Source organism: Phragmites australis, chromosome 18 (assembly GCF_958298935.1).
Source record: "Phragmites australis chromosome 18, lpPhrAust1.1, whole genome shotgun sequence".
Classification (NCBI taxonomy): Eukaryota; Viridiplantae; Streptophyta; class Magnoliopsida; order Poales; family Poaceae; genus Phragmites; species Phragmites australis.
In genome coordinates, this window is record NC_084938.1 from 6021348 (window position 1) to 6047008 (window position 25661).

The 25661-nt window shown below is 39.6% G+C and overlaps 2 protein-coding genes across 6 annotated transcripts; both read left to right on the forward strand.

Moving 5' to 3' along the window:
- Positions 1 to 3154: 3154 nt before the first annotated feature.
- Positions 3155 to 8326, forward strand: LOC133898830 (chloroplast envelope membrane protein-like). 5 transcript variants are annotated; one of them, XM_062339594.1, is made up of 9 exons: positions 3155 to 3312; positions 3402 to 4472; positions 4772 to 4857; positions 5015 to 5188; positions 5361 to 5475; positions 6080 to 6177; positions 6852 to 6987; positions 7375 to 7508; positions 7908 to 8326. In XM_062339594.1, exons 2-8 carry the CDS (start codon positions 3876 to 3878, stop codon positions 7441 to 7443), a joined length of 1275 nt encoding a protein of 424 aa, XP_062195578.1. In that variant the 5' UTR covers positions 3155 to 3312; positions 3402 to 3875; the 3' UTR covers positions 7444 to 7508; positions 7908 to 8326. The 5 variants fall into 5 exon arrangements, with proteins under 5 accessions (XP_062195578.1, XP_062195581.1, XP_062195579.1 ...); XM_062339597.1 differs by adding an exon at positions 7603 to 7701 and having other exon boundaries at positions 3158 to 4472; positions 6827 to 6987; XM_062339595.1 differs by adding an exon at positions 7603 to 7701 and having other exon boundaries at positions 3160 to 4472.
- Positions 8327 to 10103: 1777 nt separating this feature from the next.
- Positions 10104 to 15641, forward strand: LOC133898799 (26S proteasome non-ATPase regulatory subunit 1 homolog A-like). Its single transcript, XM_062339541.1, has 12 exons — positions 10104 to 10422; positions 11303 to 11472; positions 11563 to 11674; positions 11760 to 11928; positions 12022 to 12156; positions 12291 to 12637; positions 12729 to 12864; positions 12978 to 13226; positions 13483 to 13703; positions 13822 to 14080; positions 14176 to 14892; positions 15167 to 15641. Exons 1-12 carry the CDS (start codon positions 10268 to 10270, stop codon positions 15497 to 15499), a joined length of 3003 nt encoding a protein of 1000 aa, XP_062195525.1. The 5' UTR covers positions 10104 to 10267; the 3' UTR covers positions 15500 to 15641.
- The last annotated feature ends 10020 nt before the right edge of the window (positions 15642 to 25661 follow it).

The window sequence follows — 25661 nt, forward strand, 5'->3', positions numbered from 1 at the left end:
TGGGCACATAACACGTGTCGGGACTACCGGGATGGTATTCTGGTTAATCGTTGAAGTCATGATTGAGTAAATAATCGACTTAATGATTAATTAAAATACTGTTTAGACGGTTCCTCACATCAAGTCGCCACCTGCACTACCGCACCACCCCGCCCATGTCTACCTCACCACTGGCCCATCACCTATCTCTGTAATGCTAGCGAACAGGTAATCAGAGGGTCGGAATACACATAAGATATTATCCCAGATGAATACGTGGAGCTGACATGGATGGAACAACTCATCACGTGAACATAGCCCAAGGCTCATTCCTTAAACACGGTGCAAATTGAAATATTAGCATCAAATATATGGTTCGAAGTGAAAGTTATTGTTAAAGGTGGTTCAAAGTGCACCAAATACACTAATACATGGTGCAAAGTGAAATTTAAACATCTATCATATGGTGGCATGTTTGCCCTAATAAATTCAGTACTCAACAGCCTGGCTACATTTATTTTCTCCATTTTGAGGTCCTCGGAGGAATTATATAAAAAAAACAACTGGATTACTACAGACTCATTTTTTTCTGGCACGAGATGGGAATAAAAGAAGTATAGGCTAACCAAATAGAACATTATTTGTAGGCCCAGGGATCAAAGAGGCATTGAGATCCAAGACCTTGATATTCAGAACAAATGTTTATTAAGTAGATGGATGTTCAAATTGTTTAATGAGGATGAAAGGTTGGCAGCAACTTCTAAGAGTAAATAATTAAGAGGGAAAACAATTGCCGAAGTGAAAAAACAACCAGACAATTCACATTTTTTGTCTAGCTTAATGAAGGTTAAACCTCTCTACCGTAATTTGAATACATTCCATCTACATAATGGTACCTAAATTAGATTATGAGATAATAAATAGCTTAAAAACCAGACATTTAGTGAGCAATATCTCATCTTATATAACATTGCACATAGAAAACATGCCACATAGCAGATGTTCTAAACTCATCCCCTCTTAGTGTCTCATTCCACAGAGTATTAATGGGGAATAAACTTAATGTCTAGAATAACCTGATTGTCGCAGTTGCTTCTATGCAACTGAATGACCGATCATATGTTTTTAGATGGTCTTTACATCAAAGTGGACTATTTTCAGTGCAATCGATATATAAGGCGCTTCTAGAGAGACAAACTCGGCATAAGGGATTTTCAACCCGTGGTATTGGTGGCACATAGGCCACCCCTAATTCATATTGTAGCTCCACAAAAGATATGCTCCTGGTCACCAAGTCTCTTTCGATCATGACTCTTGAGCTACCAAGTCACCAAGACAAGGTCTCAAGCATGATAAGCCATCAAGCCACCAAGACGAGATCTCACCACTAACCTCTCTTCCGGTCACTTATGCGCCGTCTTCACTTCAGAGCTTTAGTCACAAAGACAAGGATCTCTGCATCCCCGCATAATCCTCTTGCCGCCACTCTACACTAAGTTGGAGGGTCAATAAGTTACCAGCGAGTCACAAAAACTCCAAGGCGCCAACGTACCTCTCGGTACACGGTTAAATCACCCCTTGATCCACTCTTTAGGTTGCAACACCTAGCAACACTTCTCTCTAGGCCTATAAGCACTAATCACTCTCTAATGATATGCTAAATTGCTTTGGATGAACATTTTAAGCACTTTGGTAGCTTAGATATATTCTCGAGTGTATATGGGATTCTCTGGACTCTAACACCTTCAAATGAATGAGTGGAGGGGTATATATAGCCTCAACCCTGCGGACTAACTATTATTCCAACGACTCAACTTTACTGTGAACACCGAATGGTTCGGTGACAATAGTAGTACAAGCACCGGACCATTCGATGTGTACATCTGAGTAAACTAGTTATTGGAACTCCACTTACATTTCTTCGGATCACCGGATTATCCGGTGTGTACTCCATCTTTATCACCAGACTATCCGGTGTGTATACCTTAGCCTAACCGAGCCATCTTCTTCACTGTTCAATTGTCCTGTGCTTTGATCTTCTGATCACCGAACCTTCTGATGGGTAGAACTTCGTCTTTTCTAGTTTTTTCACACACTTTGTAAATGCTCTGGTGAAGCCTCCGATGTGCACATTTTCATTACCAGACTATTCAGTGAGTTATCTTCGATCTTCCTTGGTTGAAAAGCCTCTCTGCAACAAAATACTCCGGTGTGCTTTTTCTTTGAACACCGGACTATCTGTTGAGATCCTTATTTCCTTCTTCCGAGGAAGATACTCTGGTGTACACCGCTTCTAAGAACCGGACCTTTCGGTAAGTGTAATCTCATCGGCACCGGGCTATCCGGTGAGTATAAATTCTCTGAGACTTGTCCAATTCAGTTCAAATATTGTCCCGGCTTCGATGACTTCTTCATGTATTGTATCTATAAAATCTACTAACATATATTTTTGACAAACATGTTAGTCTCATTTATTATATTGTCATTAATTATCAAAATCATAATCATAATTTAATAGGATCATTTTTGCTATAACCTTGCTACATAAAGAAGAGGAGGAGAGTAAAAAATACAGAGGACATGTCGTGTCTTAGAAATAACCACTATGGAGATATTTGCTGAGGATAAGTGGCAGTTTAATAACAGGATATGAGTTTGATGCTGCCTATATTTGGTTATGTTGGTGAACTTTTTCTATTTGTTAGATATTTTACTCTAGCTAATGGCAACAACTTTATACTAAGTAGCGGCTGCGTACCTGCTTGGATGTAGAAGATGACATATGTTGAATCTTATTCCATTATTTAAAAAAATGGATGAAGTCGTGTTCTACGTACTTGCAAACTTCATGAACGAATTCAATTCCATCTGTAAGATATAAAAATGACAATTTCTGGTGTAATAGTGTGAACAATACAATTTCTTTTTGCTATTTCAAGCGATTTTTTTCTTACCTCGCAAACCAAATTGAATTTTTTTTTTGGAATTTTACATGGTTAGATCACTACCTCACCTATACGTTTGGAAGGAAATTTTACATTATTTTTAAAAACTGACCACCATTTCTATCTGACATGCAGCCACAGCATGCTGCGTGTAGCGTCAGTGCGTTCACGCGTGTACGGATGACGACCGAAATCAATGGCCGTGCTTGGCTCTTGTTGGAGCACGTAGACACCATCCATCCATCCATCCATCACCCAATCCACTCCGCCGCCTCCGGCCACTTCGCCGCTGCCCAAGAGATAGCTAGCTCTGCAGCCGCAAGTGCCAGGCCACCATTAGCCGCCGAGAGGCTCCGCCGGCAATCCTCACAGCAGCAGCGTCACAGAGGTAATAGCCCCAGACCGCACGCACCATCCGTGCCCCATTCTCCTCACCCGGTTCGTGCTGTCAGTCTCTCTGACTCGAGCCCTGTGCAGTGATCGGGCGAGGTAGGTGTGGACGAGTGCTTGGGGGCTTGCAGGTTACCAGAGCAAAAAAAATTCCCGGATTAATAATACTAGCAGCAGCAACGGCGATCTTCTCACAGTCAAGAGCGCGAGAAACAAGCGCTCAGCTGTTTTCAAGGTTATAGGATTCTTGTAGATTTGTTGATTCAAAGACACCAAGGTTTGGTCCTTTCTGCTGCTTTTGCAAAGGAGAGACAAGAAATTGTTTTAGGATTCATTTCTGGAGAAATTCAACGAAGGGAGTAGAATATTTGCTACAAATTCTGTGCCAACATGTGTGCTTATGCTGCTGCTTGGTTTCTTGATGTGGAGGTTGCTATGTTGCAACGATATATCATGTCGACATTAGTGGAATGCTGATGACATGAGTCTGTGGTCGCTCCAGGTTCATTTGCCCTTGTGTTCTAAGTATCGCTGGGGCTAGGAACATGTGGTCTCCGTTTCATGACCTTCATGAGCTGTTCTGCGGTCAGCTCTAGCGGCATTGCGCTCCGGCTTCTCATAGAGGAGAGGATCCGGCGCCGGGGTGCCTGCGCATGTGATATGCTCGCTCTCGGTTCCCAGAGGAGGAGGGTGAGGCACCCTGTGGTCTTTGCGAAGAAGAGGATGCTGCCGAAGAGGTGGCAGCGGCCGTGGTGGAAGACATTTTTCTCGGATTGGAACGATGATGAAGAGAGCTTGTCTGGCTGGAGGGAGGATGGTGAATTGTTGGAGGAGATTGGCAGTGAGAAAGAACTGTCGGAGAATGAGAAGTTTGAGACATGGAAGAGGAAGGCCGAGGCTATTGTCGAGCTCAGGGAAGCCCAGCAGGACGCTATGAATGCCGAGGAGCGGTCGTGGGAGGATTGGATCAGTGGAGGCAGCACGTCAGGGGGTGGCGACTGGGGCGGGGATGTGAGTGTGTCAGACCAGATAACTGATGATCCTGCAGAGATAGTGAGGGATAAGAGCTTTATTGAAGTTTTCAGAGATTCCATTGATGAAGATTATGATGACATGCTGTTTGAAGATCGAGTTTTCTTGTATGCCTCAACGAACTCGGTGCGTTCTTTACTACCTTGTTTGTGCCACCAACTATCAAGATCCACTGTCCAATGACAATCAAAATGTATCAGTTTTTACTGCTGCTCATCTTGACTACCATGTATAGGGGTTCTCGCTCATGGTGTACCAATAATGCATAATATAACAATAAATTTAAGCCTACTGTAACCCTATATTCTTGTTGAGGATCCATTTGGATGGAATAAAATGAAATGCTGCATAGTTTAGCATGTATCAGATTACTGTACTGAGGCCTTTGGAACTTCGAACTAACAAAAGGGCTTTGAAATTTACAGGCCAAATTTCTGGCGTTACTGATTGTGGTTCCGTGGGTGATAGATTTTCTTGTTCATGACTATGTTATGATGCCCTTTTTAGAAAGGTAGTTCATCTTATGCCATTACATATCTTCTTTTTTCTTCTTCTTATCAGTGAAATAGCGAGCACTGATAATATTTACTCTTCTTTGCTTTTGTAATTACATGCAACCATGTATGCTAAATGCAGAATTTATTTCATCGAACATTACCCAACAACAGGTATGTCCAGAAGGTGCCGCTTGCTGCTGAGTTGCTTGACGTAAGACGCAGCCAGAAGCTCCAGATGGTTAAAGACCTAAAGATTGAGAAGGCAAGATACCGTTTTGAAGTAGAGATTGGTAAATCTCCTCCACTTTCTGACGAGGAGGTCTGGACAGAGTTGCGGGAAAAAGCGTGAGAAAAAAGCTCACTACTATGGTTTCTTGCCAAGTAGATGCTTTTATAAATGCACTAGCCATTAAGTGGCTTATTGTCCTCTGTTAATATGATAGTCAGGAACATTATATTATCATCCAGTAAGTTTAATCTGTTTGTTTTTAAAGGATTCTCTCATGTACTTCAACAGGATAGAGTTGAGAGATGAGTGGAGATTAGAAAACCGGAAAGCTTTTGCAAATATATGGTCCGATGTGGTTTATGGGGTTGTGCTATTCGTTCTTATCTGCTTCAACCAGAGCAAAGTAAGTATCCATCAGAAAAGGGGCTTCTTTTTCATGTTCAATCCATTGTCAATTGTGTGGCATTAATCTCTGTTGCACTCTTCATAGCATGCATGTGGGCACATAGTTTTCTCCTTATTTAAAATAAATTTTAAATGCTTAGAAGTAGATAAATTTCTTGTGCAACTAGGCTCTATTAATGTCAAAGGAGTGCTAGTTACTTCTTCATATTGTCAATTTTACATAACTGCAAAAGTTTACTGACCAAAATTTTGCCTTTTATCTTGTACTTGGTATATCATATTGTCTAAGGTAGTGATATTGGCATCATTTTCATGTGACAAATTCAACTCTATATTAGTGGTCAAAATTTTAAAAGTTGTGAGGAAGGATACGGTAGGCGCCAGGCTGACCTGGGCTGCAGGCTTCTGAGATAGCATCTACTTTGGACTAGAGATAGTGTCATTCAGTTAGTGTACCTGACAGCCATCTTTCCTGTACAAGAATGTCTTGACAGTCATAAATGTCTCATTGATTATCATGGCCTTTTGTTTCTCCTCCAGATGAATATATAGAGTTATCTTGTTATCGTAAATCTTACTCTTACTCCCCCCTACACATTCAGGTTGCAATGCTGAAGTTCACAGGATATAAGTTGCTAAATAACATTTCGGACAGTGGGAAGGCCTTTCTTATTATTCTAGTGTCAGACATCCTGCTAGGGTATGTTATATGAATTGTTCGTTTTCTTAAATAGCACATCTATGTATGGTGTACGGTTCTGATACTATAACCAATCATATGCATTTATGCAGCATGTTGTAGGAAGTCTTATTCATGACATTTTATCATCAGTAATAATACTGGCACAGTACTTACTCATCCCTTGCACATAATGTCATTTGTATAAGTTTGTCAAAGTACACGGAAGTATTTGTGTTATGACTAGTTGTGCCAACTAGGAGGTATAGTTTTATTCGACTTGTCTCTTGGTTTATCCTTTATATGTGTGCTTGAGATGTCCTCTCTCCCTCTCAATTATTTTCTTTTCTCTCATCAAAAGCATTCATGTCAGAATCTTATCTACCATCTAAATGGAAAATACTGAACTTAAGCGCTAGATTGTTTCCTCCTCTGAGAAGTTGGTTTGTACAAAAGCTGAACTGCCATGAGAAAATTAACTCTGTCTGTTATTCTATTCTTGCTTTCTGAGGCATATTACTTCTTCAAGCTACTAAGAAATAGCCTTGATAATTTTCCCGCTTCATTCTTTTTTCATTTAAATGTAAAGAAAGATTAAAATTGTTTTTTATTTGCATCTTCCTTTTATTGTTAATTATTGTCTATTCACTATGATTTTTCCACTATATAGAAGTCCACTAGATGCACTTTTGCAGGTACCATTCAGAGTCAGGTTGGCATACATTAGTAGAAGTCATTCTCGAGCACTACGGGCTTGAAGCCGATCAAGCTGCAATCACATTTTTTGTTTGTCTGGTTCCAGTTGCGTTGGATGTATTCATAAAGTTTTGGGTAAGTCTAGTTTATTCCTTTTCATAGTCAAAATAACAGGGACCTGCCAATAGCTTTTTAAAATTAAGCAGCATATTTTGTTTGTTGGAACCTCTTAATTTTAATAGAAGTTCAGCCCTAATTCTCCATTTTATATCACGTTTCACTTCACATTTCAGCAACACCAGCACAACTATTTTTAATCACATCCAGTAAAATTTTAATTGTCTTTTCTATAAAGCAAATTTGAACTTTCTTTTTAAAAGTTTTCTATTGACTGTTGAGTTATTAGTTACAACTTTTATAGATGTAAAAACATGTTCCTGATACTACTTTTCATGCAATGAAAGGTTCACATTGTAATCTTAGTAAGATCAGTATACTTAGTTTTGCTTTTCTATGTTGCAGGTATACAAATACCTTCCAAGATTGTCACCTAGTGTGGGCAACATTTTGGATGAAATAAAGCGCCACTAGAGAATTTTTTCATCAGGTTTTAGTTTCTTTCATCAGGGAAATGCTTGGAAAATGTCACTTTCCAGGTTTGCATCGACTTGGTATTGTTGACTCCTACTTGTTTATCTCAGTATTTGAACAGTGAGTAGTGGAGAATTTATTCACTAATTGTTGTTATAGGAGAATAAAAGAAGAAATTTATTGCTTCAACAACATGGATGCACATTTATGTATGTTATGTTATTGTCAGTTCATGTTTTGGTAAGAAAATCAACCGAGGTAATTACAGTGTAAAATATTATGAAACCTTTTTTGATGGTGTATTCTAGTTGTTTTTTCTTGATTATTGCTTCAGATGATGAATAATTAAATTATTTGAGCCACTCTAAGAATGAACATTTGAACTGTCTCAACGCCAAATAACCATAAATTAGCCTGACTTGATATTCCTGTACTGAGGGGGGAATACAAATTATATATTGCAGGTAGCAGTCAATGAATCACTTGGACAAGTATTACAGTTCTGAAGAAACTCTTCTTCTGAAGGCCTCACTTAGAATGGCTGCCTGGTCAGCAATCGAGCGTCAGGCTATTTGTCCCGCGTGATTGGGAATTTCAGAAGTAACCTGAACAAATTCTTATTCTAAACTATGTCGCATGGAAGATTATGTGCTAGAAATAAACTCCGGGTGAACTATAAGATTGTGCTCGTGCACCATAGATAATCTACAGCAAAATCCATGTTCTTTTGGTCTGATATTTCTCAATGGCAAGCAATTTTGCTTCAGAAATTATCACATGAGGAGTCTTCAGCCTTAATTCAATTTTGTGCTGTGTAACTTCTGAAGAAACTATTGTGTTTGTACAAACAATTGCAGGGCAATGGCAAATTGTTCTTGTGGCACTGAGATGCCTTTACAGAAATTACATTTTCCTTTTTCTAGTTCTGGTGAACTAGATACGCCGATTGTCTTATTTTCAAAACCGTTGTGCTTGATTTAATGGCCTGCATCTATCGCAGAGTTTTCGAAGTTTCAGGTCTAGGATAGTTGAAACCTGTCATATTCCTGTTTTCAGGGTTCAGAAAAGGAAGCATATAAAGAGTTCCAGGATTCCGAAACTGAAACGTATGCCAGTTTGAAGTTTTATTTAAGTTCTAAAGCAAAATGTGTTACAACCGTGCCGTAACAAGTTCGTATCAGTAGCAAACGAGACTGGAATTCACGCGATCAACGATGTTTTTCCATTTCACAGAGTGGTTCATACAGAAAAGAGGGTAGCGGGGAAGAGGACAGAGGTCACAGAGGAAGAGTAGAGAGCAAGAAGGAAAATCTGAATCAGCCTGCTCTCCTCTCGGGTCTCACGGGTATTAATCATTTACAACGGCCGTGGCCTTCTCACACACATTTTGCTTCCCTGTGCTATTAATAGAATCCAGCACAGCTCGTGCTCATTTTATAAGGGTATGTTTAGTTGTCTAAATTTTTTTTAGTCTGATTTGATGAATACGTATAATTTTTTTTAAAAATAGTTTATTTGTATCTACTGTTTCCGTCTGCAAGAGTAAATGCAAATATCCGGCTCTATCCTAGTTGACGATCCTCATCTTAGCTAAGCGGATGCAGGCTCTGCATTCGTTCATACAGTCAGGTTTATTTGTCAGTATCATAAAATCATTTTTATACGAGTAACTAATCATAATCTCAACTTTTATATATGCTCATGCGGCCTTAGATTCAATAAGCAAACAAAAAATTAACTTAGCCTATCCAAACAGATACAACTAATCAAACATTTATTTTTTCAACACATATAACTCAACTCAGCTTGTTTTTCCTTAGCCTGCTTACACGATATAGCTCTTCAAAACTCCGTTCGAACAATCAAACACACCCTAATGGTGCTTTTGGTTGGAGAAAAGGCTTGATGAGATATGTCCATCAATGTTTTGTTGGATGAAACAATTCAATTTCTTGTTTGGTTAGACGGATAGAACTTAGATGGGATTAGCCAAAATTTTGTAGGATCTGCTTATTATATATTTAGTTTTTTTATTAAAATATAATCATATGAGATCTTATTTTATTGATTTAATTATAATAAATATAATAGCACAATCTAATCACAAATCAGATAAATAGTTTAAGAGATAATATCATTTAAAACATACTAACAAAAAGTACATTTACTTGAACCAGCTGAAATATATTACATCAGCAGGAATAAAAACTCATCCAGAATATGAATAACTCCGTCCAGTAGTTTTTGACGGATACACAAATGCAACATTTGATAAAAATATTCCCTCTAATTGATACATCCCATCCAACTTACCCTCCAACCAAACACTAAAATACTAAATAGACATATCCCTTAAGAGGATATCGTTTCTAGCTTTCCATTAATTTTATTCACCACTTATAATCCGAGGTAAATCTCTCTCGTTTTATATACTTAGCAGTAATAAGAATGGAGTTTAAATTCATGGAAAACAAAACATTAAAAATCCCACACGCCCAAACGTGAACCAGGGTCGTACATGAATAGAAAAGAAAAGAAAACGCGATCGGGGAAATACGTCTGTCTAAAAAAAAAAGAAAAGGAAAAAAATCCGACGAGGAGCAATCCTGCAGCTTTCGCGATCGGCCCCTCCTCGAACCCTTGTAATTACGCAGCGCCCCCCCGCGCGCCTCCCCTCCTCCGCGAATCCGCGATCTTCTTCTGCTCCAAGCAAGGTTGCAGCGGCTAACAAAGCACACCCACCCCGGCGGGCCCAAGAGAGCGCGCCGCGCACACCACGCGGAACACGCCCTGCGGCGCCGGATCGGACTTGGAGGCGGAGGATATGGCGGCGGCAGCGGCGGTGATGGTGAGCTCGGCGGGCTCGCTGCTGGCGATGCTGCAGGAACCGGCGCCGGAGCTCAAGCTGCACGCGCTCGCCAGCATCAACTCCCTCGTCCACGCCTTTTGGCCCGAGATCTCCACCAGCGTCCCCGCCATGTGAGTTCCACGCCCTTTCTCTGTAGTTGCCATCCCATCCCATCCCCTCCCCTTCTCTCTAATTGCCCGCTCTAACGCCGCCGCCGCCCCGGCGGCTGGTGGTGCTGCCCCCCACCCCCACCCCCGGTGGCGTCGCGATTTGTTCGTGGAGTTTCGGTTAGGTTAGGTTAGATTCGGGTTCTCGTGGAGAGGCCGTGCTAGGTGGCGTCGGAGGTGCCGCTTCGGGTTCGATTCGGATTTCGGCGCTAGTTTGAGCCTTTGAGGGAACCCTAGGTTCGATCTGTTCGGCTGGAGGTTTTGGGAGGGCTTAATGTGTGCGGTTTCTGTTGCTGATATCTGGAAACCTAGAATTTAGAGGGCAAATCGCGACTTTGGTACTTGCCGTAGTGAAGGACAAAAAAAAAAGTGAACTTTCGCACTATGGGCCTGTTTTTGTTAAGGCGACAAATACCAAATTTATGGTTTGGACTGATGATGAATACCAATTAAATGTGGCAATTTTGGTTTCTGAAGAGTTGTAACTTGTCACAACATAATACCGTTTGATGTGTTTACTGGTCACTGTAGGACCTCTAATTTGTCCTTGGCTTATTCGTTGCTCTTCGCTTCAATAGAAGCTATCTAATTATATTGGTGAAAGGGGTATTTCCATGTATTCCTGAATTTATGACAACTGATGTTTATTTCATGGGAATTATGTTTCATGTTAGAAGAACCTGTATGAATATCAAGCTCGTTGTAGCCTATTTGACTGCTGCAATTGATGTGCATGGACCTGAATATTTTCTGTGCATAAAGCTTCAACAATAAGTATAAGTTTGTGTTGCATGAGTGCCTTGTGCTTTATTTTCCATAATTTATTTCTTGCCGCTTCTTGTAGTGAGAGTTTGTATGAAGATGAGGAATTTGACCAGAGGCAGCTCGCAGCTTTAGTTGCTTCAAAGGTGTTTTTCTACTTGGGCGAGCTAAATGATGCTCTGTCATATGCACTTGGTGCTGGACCCCTATTTGATGTCTCTGATGATTCTGATTATGCTCAAACACTTTTAGGTGAGGGATTGCCTGAAATATGATCAGTTTATGTTTGCCACTATTAAAAACTCTGTGTTCACATAATCTTTGTTTCATTTCTTTCTTCAGCAAAAGCTTTAGATGAATATGCCACCATCCGATCAAAGACCTCTAAAGCTACAGATGAAGAAGAAATGATGGATCCAAGATTGGAGGCCATTGTGGAAAGAATGCTGGACAAGTATGATACTATGTTCATTATCCATTTTTTCTCTGATTTGTAACAAATGAAGAGCAGATCTGAAAAATACTTCATTGTCTTTCAGGTGCATCCTTGATGGAAAAAACCAACAGGCCATGGGTATGGCTGTTGAATGCAGGAGACTGGATAAGCTGGAGGGAGCAATTTCTCAATGTGATAATCTTCATGGAGCTCTTACGTATTGCATCAATTTGTCTCACCAATATGTTAATCATCGTGAATATAGATGCGAGGCAAGGGCATCTTTTGGCTTATTGGGATTGTAAATCCTGCTTCACAATTCAATATCTTGTTATTGGCACATAACAACTATTCTGTCTTTCCAGATTCTACAATGTCTTGTCAAAATATACCAGACATTGCCAAACCCGGATCTTTTAAGCATTTGCCAGTGTCTTATGTTCTTGGGTGAGCCTGATACTGTTGCAAGTATCTTGGACAAGCTGCTTTCTGGAAGCGAGGTATGCACTGCTTTTTTCTGGCCAAAACAGAGAGCTCTCTTTGTTCTGCATCACTAATTTGGATTTGCTAGACAGTATGTTCAGTTTGCTGATTGATTCAGTTTTTGACCTAAAACCTTGTGTTCCTTTGCCAGGATGATGCTCTCCTTGCATACCAAATTTCTTTCGATCTTGTTGAAAATGAAAATCAGGCTTTCCTCCTGAATGTGCGGAATCACCTTGATATACTGTGTTCCCGTGCTTCTGTCCGTACTGACCCTGACAGTAGGTTGGCTTTACCAAGTGATGAAACTACTAATGCCGCTACCGAACCATCCAGGGATATTCAGATGAAAGACGATGCTACCATGCCAAATGGCAGTGGTCTCACTGTGGATCCAAATGAACTAGCACATGCTGATAGGCTGACAAAAATTATTGGTATACTATCGGGGGAGACGTCTATTCAGTTAACATTACAGTTTTTGTACAGCCATAATAGGTAAAGTGATATTATCTGACTGAATTCAAATAGCTGAGCTTTGTTTTAGTTTTATCTCCTATATTTATTTGTTTATCTTATTATTCAACAGGTCTGATCTTTTAATTTTGAAGATTATAAAGCAAGCTGTGGAAACGAGGAACAGTGTTTGTCACAGTGCAACAATATACTCCAATGCAATCATGCATGCAGGAACAACAGTAGATACCTTCCTCAGAGAAAACTTGGTATGATTTATTCACACTCTATGTACTTGATGTTACCATTGTCTAGCATCTTTGTTTTCTGTAGTTTACTGTGGTTGCATTGTTACATTTTCTCATCTTGCTCTGTATTACAGGAATGGTTAAGTAGGGCAACCAACTGGGCAAAGTTCGGCGCCACTGCTGGACTAGGCGTCATTCATAGAGGTCATCTTCAACAAGGCCGAGCTTTGATGGCCCCTTACTTACCTCAGAATGGTGCTGTTGGTGGTGGTAGTCCATACTCGGAAGGAGGTGCCCTCTATGCTCTTGGTTTGATTCATGCCAACCATGGTGAAGGAATCAAACAATTTCTTCGCGAGAGTCTTCGCAACACCAGTTCTGAGGTACTATTCCAGGCCAACATTCCCTTAATATTGTTTTGTAACAATCCTTTCATGAGAGTGACTATAGTATGTCTTTGTAATTATGCACTTTCATACAATTCTTCTGTAATCCACTTATGCCCTGCAAGTGGGAGCAGGGAAGTGAGAAAAATATTGGCGGGGAAAAAGTTGGAAATCCTTTTTTGTCACATATTTCTATGTACCATAGACATTGCTTTCTTTCATGTAGATTCTAATTTTGAATCATATTACACAGGTGGTCCAGCACGGTGCTTGTCTGGGACTTGGGCTTGCAGCTTTGGGCACAGCAGACGAGGAAATATGTGAGGACATAAAGAATGTTCTATACACGGATAGTGCTGTAGCTGGTGAAGCAGCTGGTATTGGCATGGGCCTGCTTATGGTTGGTACAGCCAGTGAGAAGGCCACAGAGATGCTTGCCTATGCTCATGATACACAACATGAGAAAATTATTAGGTAACTTTTTTTATTGTTGCAATAGGATGTCTATTAATGTAATCAATGACATAATATTTATTTTCTGAAGATGATAAAAATGTTCCTGTTCTGATACACTCTTTTCCTCACTCTCCAGGGGCTTGTCACTTGGAATTGCATTGACGGTGTATGGCAGGGAAGAGGAAGCTGACACCTTGATTGAACAAATGACTAGAGATCAAGATCCCATACTTCGTTATGGCGGTATGTACGCATTAGCTCTAGCTTACAGGGGAACTGCAAATAACAAAGCTATCCACCAGCTTCTGCATTTTGCTGTGTCGGATGTGAGCGACGATGTGCGGAGGACTGCAGTATTGGCTCTTGGCTTTGTTCTGTATAATGAACCTGAGCAGGTTGGTTTTACCTCCGATTAATATCGTGCATTAGTAACAAATTTAAAGGTTTCTTATTCCATGTCTGACTGAACTACAATTGTGATCAAATGCAGACACCCAAAATCGTCTCCCTGCTATCGGAATCATACAATCCACATGTCCGTTATGGTGCAGCTCTAGCTGTTGGAATCTCCTGTGCCGGAACAGGATTAAGTGAAGCCATCTCCTTACTGGAGCCTCTCACGTCAGATGCTGTTGACTTTGTACGCCAGGGTGCTCTCATTGCCATGGCAGTGGTCATGATCCAGACCAATGAATCTTATGACTCGCGTGTTGGAACATTCAGGCGTCAATTGGAAAAGATCATTCTTGACAAGCACGAGGATACCATGAGCAAAATGGGTGCCATACTGGCTTCCGGTATTCTCGATGCTGGTGGCAGGAATGTCACCATCAAGCTTAAGTCGAAGTCAAAGCATGACAGGCTCACTGCTGTTGTTGGACTCGCCGTTTTCACCCAGTTCTGGTATTGGTACCCACTCACTTATTTCATCAGTCTTGCCTTCACTCCGACGGCTCTCATTGGCCTCAACTCTGATCTGAAAGTGCCAAAGTTTGAGTTCCTGTCGAACGCTAAGCCATCACTGTTCGATTACCCCAAGGCGACAACTCAGCAGACTACGACTGCATCAGTCAAGGTGCCGACGGCCATCTTGTCAACGTATGCCAAGGCAAAATCTAGGGCAAAGAAGGAAGCAGAGAGCAAAGCCCAGGAGAAGGCAGTGGCACCTTCAAGTGAAGACACTTCTGCTGCTTCTACTTCCATGCAGGTAAGAATTTCAGGATTGCGCAATATACTGTTCCATCATATCTACCCAGTAACAATGATTAGCAAAAAGTGTGTTTCTTATTGTTCACTGTTGACTGTCGATCTGTTTTATTTAGACTTCTGAATCATTGTGCTGAAAAAGCCATATAGACCTGGTTATCTGCTATATATAGCTGTAGTTTCCAAGTTGAACTGCTTGCTTCTCTTGATTACGATCTATTCGATTTGCATCCTACTGTTCATGACACTGACACATGCCTCGTCTATGAACTCAGGTCGATGGTGCTGCGGAAAAGAAGGCCCCTGAACCAGAGCCGACGTTCCAGATCCTGACGAACCCAGCCCGGGTCGTCCCAGCCCAGGAGAAGTTCATAAAGTTCCTGCAAGGCAGCAGATACGAACCGGTGAAGGCTGCCCCCTCTGGATTCGTCCTCCTACGGGACCTCAAGCCCACCGAGGCCGAGGAGCTAGTCCTCACCGACGCCCCCTCAACCGCAGCGGCGAATGCCAGCGCCGCGCCTGCACCCAGCGAGCAAGGCTCTGGCTCGGCCGCCATGGCCGTCGACGAGGAGCCCCAGGCGCCCCAGCCGTTCGAGTACACCTCGTGATGATGGTCCCTGAATCCGTATGGGTTGTTTGTAACTTTGTATCGGTGGCGGACCGGAACTCGGTGTTTCACTAATTCATTTATTTAACTTAATTCTTTTCCTCAGCCATGTATCGTGTGGAAAATATATATTGTTCGCGGAATTTTTGCATGGAAAAGGGGTGGATTTGGGGTCACGATCTGATGCTTCCCATCACCTTTGTGATGCTGGAGGAGATCGCATCGTTTGGAGTCCCTACCATGGTGTAGTTGGGAGAAGGTGTGCTTCTGCTTTGTTTCGTTATGGAAGGCTGGAAGCCATGTGCGGCACGTGCCATTTTGTAATGTTTCATGTCACTCTCGAATGTGATTCCTGACGTGGAATGAACAGATGGATGACCCACATTAACAGCTTGTTGGGCAGGCGATGCCAAGGATAAATTCGAACCCAACTGGACAGCACTTCCGAATAAGGTTGGCAATCTGCAAGTTGAGCGTCGTTTGCAACGCATGAGTTTTGTAAGAACTTGTATATTTGAATTTTGCAAGAATTTTGTCGGACACGGTTGGTCGCACGGAAGAATATCAGAATGCTCATGCTTTATACATGTTCACTCCTTCCCTGAGGAGTTGTCATGCTATGTGCATGGTGCCTGGTAGCGTTGTTCACGAGCCCCTATGAGATGTGAGCCAGGTGGCCGCACTTGCTTGTAAGACAAGTGGGTATTTTTTCATTCTGAAATTCGATGGATGGCAAACTTGTGTAATTTAGGGGCACTTGTATATTATATAAGATTTTCATATCAAATATTTTCAAAATGTTAGGAGAATTTTACCTTTCTGGGCTTGAAATGTTTTTTTATTGTTTACTAGTTAAATATGTGTGCGTTGCAACGGAAACCGAACCCATTCATACCTCTTTTTGACCTTGCTTATAAAAACCTTACAAATGATTCATATCAAATTAGGGACCTCCATGCCTCATTTTACACAGCTGCTTCTTTTACACTGAGATAAGTATAAGAGGGTTTTGAAAGACAAGAATGTAGCCTGACCACAATTTACATTCCCCGCCACTGTTGGCTTATTGAAAGATCTTTGTACAGCACTATTTCATCAATTTCAATCCAGAACATGCAGATCACCATTGAAAACTGCAGCATTCCTACCTCTTTTGCTTTCCTTTTGCTTACTTGTTTTACAAGTCGCAAGAATAAATCCACGAGCCAGGACAAACAACTTATCACTTACAGTTTGTGAGGCTTTCTTTTTATTTCGATGGATCACCCAGAACATGCAAAAATATTTCAAAATTAAGGGTCAGCTAGAACTCAGAATGCAAGGTTGGCTTAGTTTTTATGGATCAGACATACTTGAACTCATGAGGGACATCACGGGACCGAAGATCTCTTCCTACGCGATCTTCATGTCCTCCTGTCGAATCCATCCCATCCATGTGAGCATGGCATGCCAATCAATCTACATTAAGTAGAAAGGAGTTCTAATTATACTTGCATCTGTACAAAGACAATAAACTTTCAAGACGGTACGAGGAACGGTGACGTCCTAATAGAGAAGAGTGAATTAGAATATTTATAAATTTAAAATAAATTAGCTCCAAAAACTTTACAAGATAAATCTATATCAATTTCTACCTAAATATGTTATAGATTTATCTAGTGTGTCTACTCTACTGCTCAAAAGGATTGTAATCTACTCTAGTAAGATAAATTACAAGTATGTAAATACGGAAACGTAAAATAGAGAGACAAACTTGGCACAATAAATTTTTATCATGTGATATCAATGACATGAATATCACCCCTAATCCACGTTAGAGCTCCACAAAAGATATAATTCCGGTCGCAAGTCTCTTCTGGTCACGGCTCTTGAGCTTCCAAGTCACTAAGACAAGATATCAAGCACAATAAATCACCAAGGCAACATCTCACCACTAGCCTCTCTTCTAATCACTTGCCGTTGTGATCACTTTGGAGCTTAAGTCACTAAGGCAAGGTTCTTCGCGTCCCCATACACATGTCTTGCCACCGCTCCACACCAAGTCAGAGGGTCAACAAGTTTGAGCCACCAAGACCCAAGATATCGGCGAGTCACAAAGACTTTAAGGTGCCGATATACCACTCGGTACAAATTAGGATCACTCTTTGATCCCTTCTTCAAACTGTATCACTTAGTTACAACTCACTCTAGACCTATAAGCACTAAGTACTTTCTAATCTTGTGCTTAATCGACTTAGATGATTACTTTAAGCACTTTAGTGGCTTAGATGTCTTCTCAATTATATATGAGCATCATCTAGACTCCAGCAGCATGCCACACATTCAAATGACTGAGTGGATGGGTATTTATAACCTCAAACCTGCCAACTAGCTATTTTCCCAACGGTACAGGAAAGCTGTTAACACCGGATGATTCGGTGAGAACAGTAGTACTAACACCGGATCATCCGGTGAGTACAAACTCAGAAACTAACCGTTAGAACTCCACTCAATACCTCTGTAAATATAGGACACTCTGGTGTGCCTTTAAATCCATCACCGGACCTTCCGATGAGTTATCTTGAGTCATATGAGCCTTTACAACCTCTCTGTGTAAAATGCTCTGATGCATTCATCCGATGTTCATTCCATTCACACCAAACCATCTAGTGAGTTAAATCTTCTCTTCTTTTCCCTGAAAATGCTCATGTGCAACTATCTCTGTGATCATCAGACTATCCGGTGAGTTGATCTTCATTCTTCAGCACTTGCAGTCAACTCTGCAAGAAATGTTCCGATGCTATACTCTGATGTGCACAAACCAAGCACCGGACCATCCGGTGGGTTGATCTTCAGTCTTTTGCACTTGCATTCTTCTTTGCAAGAGATACTCTGGTGTTACCCTATGCAGATCACCAAATAATCCGGTGAGGTTCTCTGCCTTCTCTTCCTTTGTCAGAAATACTCCGGTGAGTATAGAGCATCGGACTATCTGGTGAGGCTATCCGCCTTTATGCATAATGCTTTAGTGAGTTCAACTCCTCTGTACCGAACCTTTCGGTGGGGCAAATCGTACTGGAACTTTTCCAATTCAATCAAACTTTATCCCGACTGCAGTGGCTTCTTGATGTATTGCATCAATGAGACCTACTAACATATATTCTTGATAAACATGTTAGTCCCAACGACTATGTTATCATTAATCACCAAAATCATAATTATAGCCTAATAGGGTCATTTTCGCTATAATCTCTTGCTTTTTGGTGATTGATGACAACACAACCAAAGCAAATGAAAAATAATAAATGATACTAATCTTAAAGAGTATAAAGCCTTACCACATTTCTTGGATGCATATTCTTACAATTTAGTCCCCCTATTATTGTGGCTCCCCTTTCTCCATTGTTACTATCTCCCTTGATCGACCCATGCAAGAGTTTCTCCCTTTTGTCAACCAAGGTAACTTACGTTGCTTCTTGTATCTTCTTTTTCTCCTCCTCCTTTGTCAACTTTGATATTCCTAGACATCTTATATTGTTCTTTTTTGCTTTGGTTATCAAGCTTCTTCCCATTTGTCAACAATCTCAAAAGGAGCTACAAACATATATTGAACTCGAGAAAAAATGTTAGAGCACATAGGAGAGCTTCAACATGATCCAATGAAATGATACCAATTGAAAAGATATACTAATTGTAAGGATATGAGATATTGATATCAATTGAGAAAGACAAATAATTATTCATAAAACTCACATGATACAATCTAAACCCCCCCTTTATTTGTGCATACATATAATAAGATCTACTTGAGAATACCACTTGTAGGAATGTAGCAATATATGCATATCTAGACAATAAGTAGAAGTATGAAGTTTAAGTTATCTTATATATGGATGTAGCTTAAATGTAGAAATAAATTGATAATAATATCAATTGAAGTATTTAAGTATTGCATAACCCTAAAGACATGTTGATTTCTCCATGAGACTATAAAAGATATTACTTGAAACACATGTGTTAGTCTCAAAATCACAATCCATAGGATATACTCTGCTAAATGTGTGCATACAAGTTTTGAATACTTGCTAGACATATGCACTTGTTATTAATAACAATGGAAAGAGTACCCTATAGATTGGTTCATGGCACATAAAAGATACCAACTGAAACTAATGCTATGAAAAGAACCTACAACTAATAAACTATTTAGGTTACTCATAGGATAGATACAAGCACAAGCAACATACCATATGAAAACTAGGCATTGCAATAAATTAAAATACACACATGCATTCCTAGACAAGGCAATGGTTTAAAAAACATGAACAAAAGTCTAGCTACCATTACCTCATTACCTTTATATGGTGATTTGGGTATATGATGATCATGATCTTCATTAAAACACTCAATCTTATATACTTGTCTTCTTTACTTGAACTTTCACTTCATTTTGTGAGCCAAGTTTTCAAATCTTCGTAGCCGTCTCGGGCTTCAAGTCTTCTTTAAAATCCAAACTAATTGGGGCCCCTTCATATTGGTGATGAATTTCTTATGCACCCAAATAGGTTGGTTCCACCCTCAATTCTTTCTTCCAATCATATGTGTAACCACCTTACCATTTTCTCTTTTCTTGAGTTTGTAGTAGTTACTCTTGATCTTGTTTTTGTAGTTGGGATTGATGTAGATGTTAGACATCTTGTTGGAGAGGTGCATGATCTTCTTCTTGATTTGCTTGCAATGGAAGGACTTGTGGCCTTATTGATGATATTTGAAGCATGTCACGGTGAACCCCTTCGTAAGTTTCTTTACCATGGTAGCATTGTTATCTTGAGGAGATTGAACATGATTTTTGCCCTTTAATTTTGCCAAGTCCTTCTTGAGCTTTTTCACTTCTTGCTTGAGCTCATCATTTTCTTGTGCAATGAGTTCATTAGATGGTTCTACAAGAATATTCTCAACACATATATCATTGCAAAGGGATGAGCATAATAGATCAATTAAATCATCACAAGAAGTGCAAACATAAATATTATGATGAAAATTAAATAGAGAGATAGATTGCTCCAAGGGGACCTTAGTCTTGTGCAAGCATCTATATTAGGATTAAAATTAAATAGAGAGATAGATTATTCCAAAGTTACCTTAGATTGAGATTCAATGCACTCAAATTTTGCCTTAAGCTTATCATGCTCCTTATTTAGCAAATTAAATTTGCTCAATAATTGTTCATAATTAGAAACAAAGATAGCACGAATATCATTAAGTGTATTGAATTTCTTAAGCTCTTTTGATTATTTCTTAAGGGCCTTTGCTCATTGATCAAATGAAGAAGTTTATCATAGGAATAAGAATCCTCATCGGATTCATCATCACTTCCATCGTTATCCATACCTTTGACCATAAAACACTTATGAGATGGCTTACGTGTTGACTTGCGTGATGATGACCTTAAGGAAGAGCTTCTCTTCGAGGAGTGGGTGGTGAATGTCTCATCACTTGAGCTTGAATCTTCATCTTCACTCACCAATCTTTTCATATTTGCAAATGCTTTGACTCTTCCCCTTGTCCCTCTCTTTCTCTTGTTCTTCTTTTTCTTCTTGATGTGATCAATAGTTTTGACCAAGTCTTTCATGGAGATGCATTGATCAATCTTGGTATTGATCTTCTTGATATTTTTCTCCACTTAAGATATGAGCTCGATGACTTCATGATCCATTTCTTCATCACTTGATATTCTTTGCTCATCATCTTCATTGTTCTCTTCATCTTCATCTTCATCTCCATCATCTTCGCTTGAGCTTGACTCTTGCTCTTGCCTCCTCATCTTCACCTTTATATGTGAGCATGTAGCTTGCTTACTTGTGAGAGCAAGATTCTTGGAGTCGGATAAGGAAGAGATTTTCACCCCTATGTTCGTGGTCATCTCATGGGCGGTAATCTTGCCGAGCATTTAACATGGAGTCATCTTCTTGATGTCGTTATTGTCGTAGATGATGGAGACTATCAACTTGTACTTTGAAAGAAGAGCTTGAAGTATTCTTCTCACCACTTTATCATCATTAGTTAGTGTCAAACCTAGCCTATTTATCTTATTGACAAGAATATGTCACTAGCACTTCTATGAGAAAATTGTTTGATGCTATTTAACTTAGTAACAAGCACATGATATTTCTCCTTATGCACATCCTTTGTCTTTTCATGTATTTCAATGAGACTATTCCAAATATCATGTGCATTGGTGAGAAAATAAACACGATTAAATGTATCAACATTTAAAGATGATAAAAGAATACTCTTCGCCAATACATCTAATTACTTATTCTTATTGGTGATGCGATGTCTCATCATTTCCTCGATGACTCTCTAAACATCTAGACTATTGACTTGCAAATAACAAGACATTAGAATTTTCTAACTGGAGAAATTTGTGCCATTGAAAAGTGTAGCAATATGGGTATCCATCCTAACCCCGGACATCACAACTCTAGAATGTCAAGTCTATCAAGAGCACGAGGCTTTGATACCAATTGTGAGGAATGGTGACATCCTAAGAGGGGGAGGTGAATTAGGACATTGAGAAACCTAAAATAAATTGGTTCCAAAAACTTCACAAGATAAACCTATATTAATTTATATGTAAATGTGATCTAGGTTTATGTAGTGTGTCTACTCTACTGCTCAAGAGGTTTGTAACATACTCTAGAAAGGTAAATTGCAAATATATAAATGCGTAAACATAAATAGTATAGAGAGACAAACTCATCGCAAAAGATTTTTATTCTGTGGTATCAATGGCATGAATGTCACTCCTAATCCACGTTAGAGCTCCACAAAGGATATGCTCCCAGTTGCCAAGTCTCTCCCGATCACGACTCTTGAGCTACCAAATTACCAAGATAAGGTCTTAAGCACGATGAACCACCAAGCCACTAAGACAAGGTCTCACCACTAGCCTCTATTCCGATTACTTGTTGCCGTGATCACTTTGGAGCTTGAGCCATCATGGCAAGGGTCTCCACATCCCCATACACATGTCTTGCCATCACTCCACACCAAGTCGGAGGTTCAACAAGCTTGAGCCACCAAAGCCTAAGATGTCGGCGAGTCAGTAAGACTTTAAGGTGCTGACGTATCACTCAGTAGAGACTAGGATCACTCCTTGATCCCTTCTTCAAGCGGTAGCACTTAGCTACAACTCACTTTAGGCCTATAAGCACTAAACACTCTCTAATCTTGTGCTTAATCACCTTGGATGATCACTATAAGTATTTTGGTGGTTTGGATGTCTTCTCAAGTATATATGAGCTTGCTCTAGACTCCAGCAGCATGCCACATATTCAAATAACTGAGTGGTAGGGTATTTATAGCCTCAAACCCATCAACTAGTTGTTTTCCCAACTGCTCAGAAAAGCTATTAACATCGAATAATTCGATGAGAACAGTAGTACTAACACCGGATCATCCGGTGAGTATAAACTTAGAAACTAGCCGTTGGAAATCTACTTAATGTCTCTATAAACATAGGACACTCCGGTGTGCCTTCAAATTCATCATCGGACCTTCCGATCAGTTATCTTGAGTCAGACGAGCCTTTGCAGTCTCTCTGTGTAAAATACTCCAGTGCAATCGTTTGGTGTTCATCTCATTCACACCGAACCATCTGATGAGTTAAACCTTCTCTTTTTTTCCCTGAAAATACTCCAGTGCAACTATCTCTGTGATCACCTGTCACACCCGATTTTAACGGATAAAACCAGATACGACTTATGTGTGCGCAGGATGTTCAACACACATAAGAACGTCACAGGTAAAGTAACAAAAGTAATACTTTTATTAAATAAACTAAACTCTTACAGCAATTGACATATATTGTCTTCTATAAAGATATCTGCAGCGGAACAGAAGCACTGGTGCCCAACAACACCGCAGGCAACCGACTGGGAGACACGCGCCTAGAACGTCACAACCTCATCTTGATAGTCTTCAACATCTTCACTCACCGAGCAGCAACACACATGTCGCATGGTATAGAAAAAATAGCAAGTGTGAGCACATGACGCACTCAGCAAGTGTAGAAAAGATAATGATATGCAGGCTTATATAATAGGCTGACACATGATATATTTGCGTAAATGCGAGTAATAAAAACATATTTGAACTCAAAAATATTTAGCAGTTATTAAATGAATGTAACTCATACAGTCTAACACCCAGCATACAAGACTCCCCACCTTACATACCATAACTGTCTAGTGCTTCACGTACTACGACGAAAATCACAACCAAACCCATAGCCACAATCCACTAATCATGTGATAATCCAAGTCTCCCATAACCACATCTCATAACCACAACCCACTAATCATATGAGGATACAAGTCTCTCATAACCACAACCCATAACCACAACGCATCTAGGTTCCAAGGGATGATAAGGAAAAATCTAGAAAAAACCCTAACATAGGTGACTACCCATCATATTGATAGACACTGAATGCATTTTTGTAAAATAAAAACAGTTTAAATCATATGTTCAAGATGATCAAAGACACTTGCCTTTTACCCAATGCTGCTCAGTGTTGTCGAAATCTTAGTCTTGAAGTCCCTCGAATTGCTCCAGAATGTTATTGACTAATCGCGAGAGCTACCAATAAACAACATAAAGGAAAACACTAAGAACAACATACCAAACATCATTAAAATACTCTAAAAACACTATGATTAGATAGGGATGATTTTACAAACATTTATATGCAAGAATCGCCTAAGTCGGAGTTAAGATGAAAAGAGAATGAGGTTTTGGAAGATGAAAAGATAAAAAAATTTCTTATGGTACATATGACGTGGGGTAATTTTGATCAAAGATAACTTGGTCAAAAGAAATTAGAAGGGCAGCCTCAAGTGCTCCTTTTGTAATCAGAATGAAAATATCCAACACATTTTCTTTGAATGTTTCTTGGCTAAGACAATCTGGTATATAGTTAGGATAGCCTTAGGGATTAAAAAATCTAAGGAATATTTCACATATGATAGGTACTTGGTTAAACGAGATATGAGCTAAGAAAAAGAGAAGAATCTTAGTTGGAATAGCGGCCTTTTTTGGTCATATAGCTCTATCGTAATGATATAGCGTTTCATAAAAAATCAAATATGTCTTTTATGCAGGTACTTTTGAGAGAAACTTACTAGCTAATGTTCTTAAGACTACTACACAGGGAGGAACAAAGGGAAGAGTTTCTTAAGATTTGCCACTTTTTAGAGGTTGTGGCGATAGAGCTCTTCGCTAAGTATGGGTAGTCTTGTAGTTACAGATTACAAGCTTTATAAAACTCTTCTTCATTTTATTTATGTTTTCTCTCTGTGTGATGCTAGCTTCTTGTGCCTCAATATTGTAATAATCAACTATGAGCTATATGCGTCTTTTGATAAAAAAACCCGGATGTTTATCCATTTTCTAAAAAAAAACTCTATGTGTGCCTTGATTTCATATATCCTCCCAAATGGCTACAACGAATTTTCGAGGTTAAACCAGATGTTTATCTATTTTCTAAAAAAAACTCTATGTGTGCCTTAGTTTTAGTTTATTTATCCTTAGAGAAAAACGAGAAAAAAAGTAGGTTGAGGAATAAAATAATACATTCGTTTCAGTGTATTTGTCGCTAATTTTTTCTGTAGTAAATTTAATCGTGTGTTTTCTTTAAAAAGAATTTATAGATACTTAAAACTTTTATATTATTAGATTTATTATAAAATAAACTTTACTGGCATTATATACTTTCAAGTATTATAATTTTTTTAAAAAGCTTGATTAAATTTGCTACAGTAAAAAACATTGCCAAGTAAATAAAACTGGTCAGTATTGCTCTATTTATCGGGGAAAAGAAGTTGACAAGACCAAACATCCTGACTTTAGTTTCAGTGACTAGGTTTTCTAGAAACCAGGATCCTATGGTTAAAATCTCGAGCACAAGATCATCCAACATGCATTTAGGTGTGTTTGACTGTTCGAATTTATTCTAGTCTAACGTAGTAGATATGTGTAATTTTTAGGAGAAACATATTTGATCGTCCGTATCTATTATTTTAGCCTAGCTTGATAGATGTAAATATACGTTTTTATCCTAGCCTGACGGATGTAGGCTCTTACATCCACTCGTACAGACGAACTAACTTATCAGTGTCACA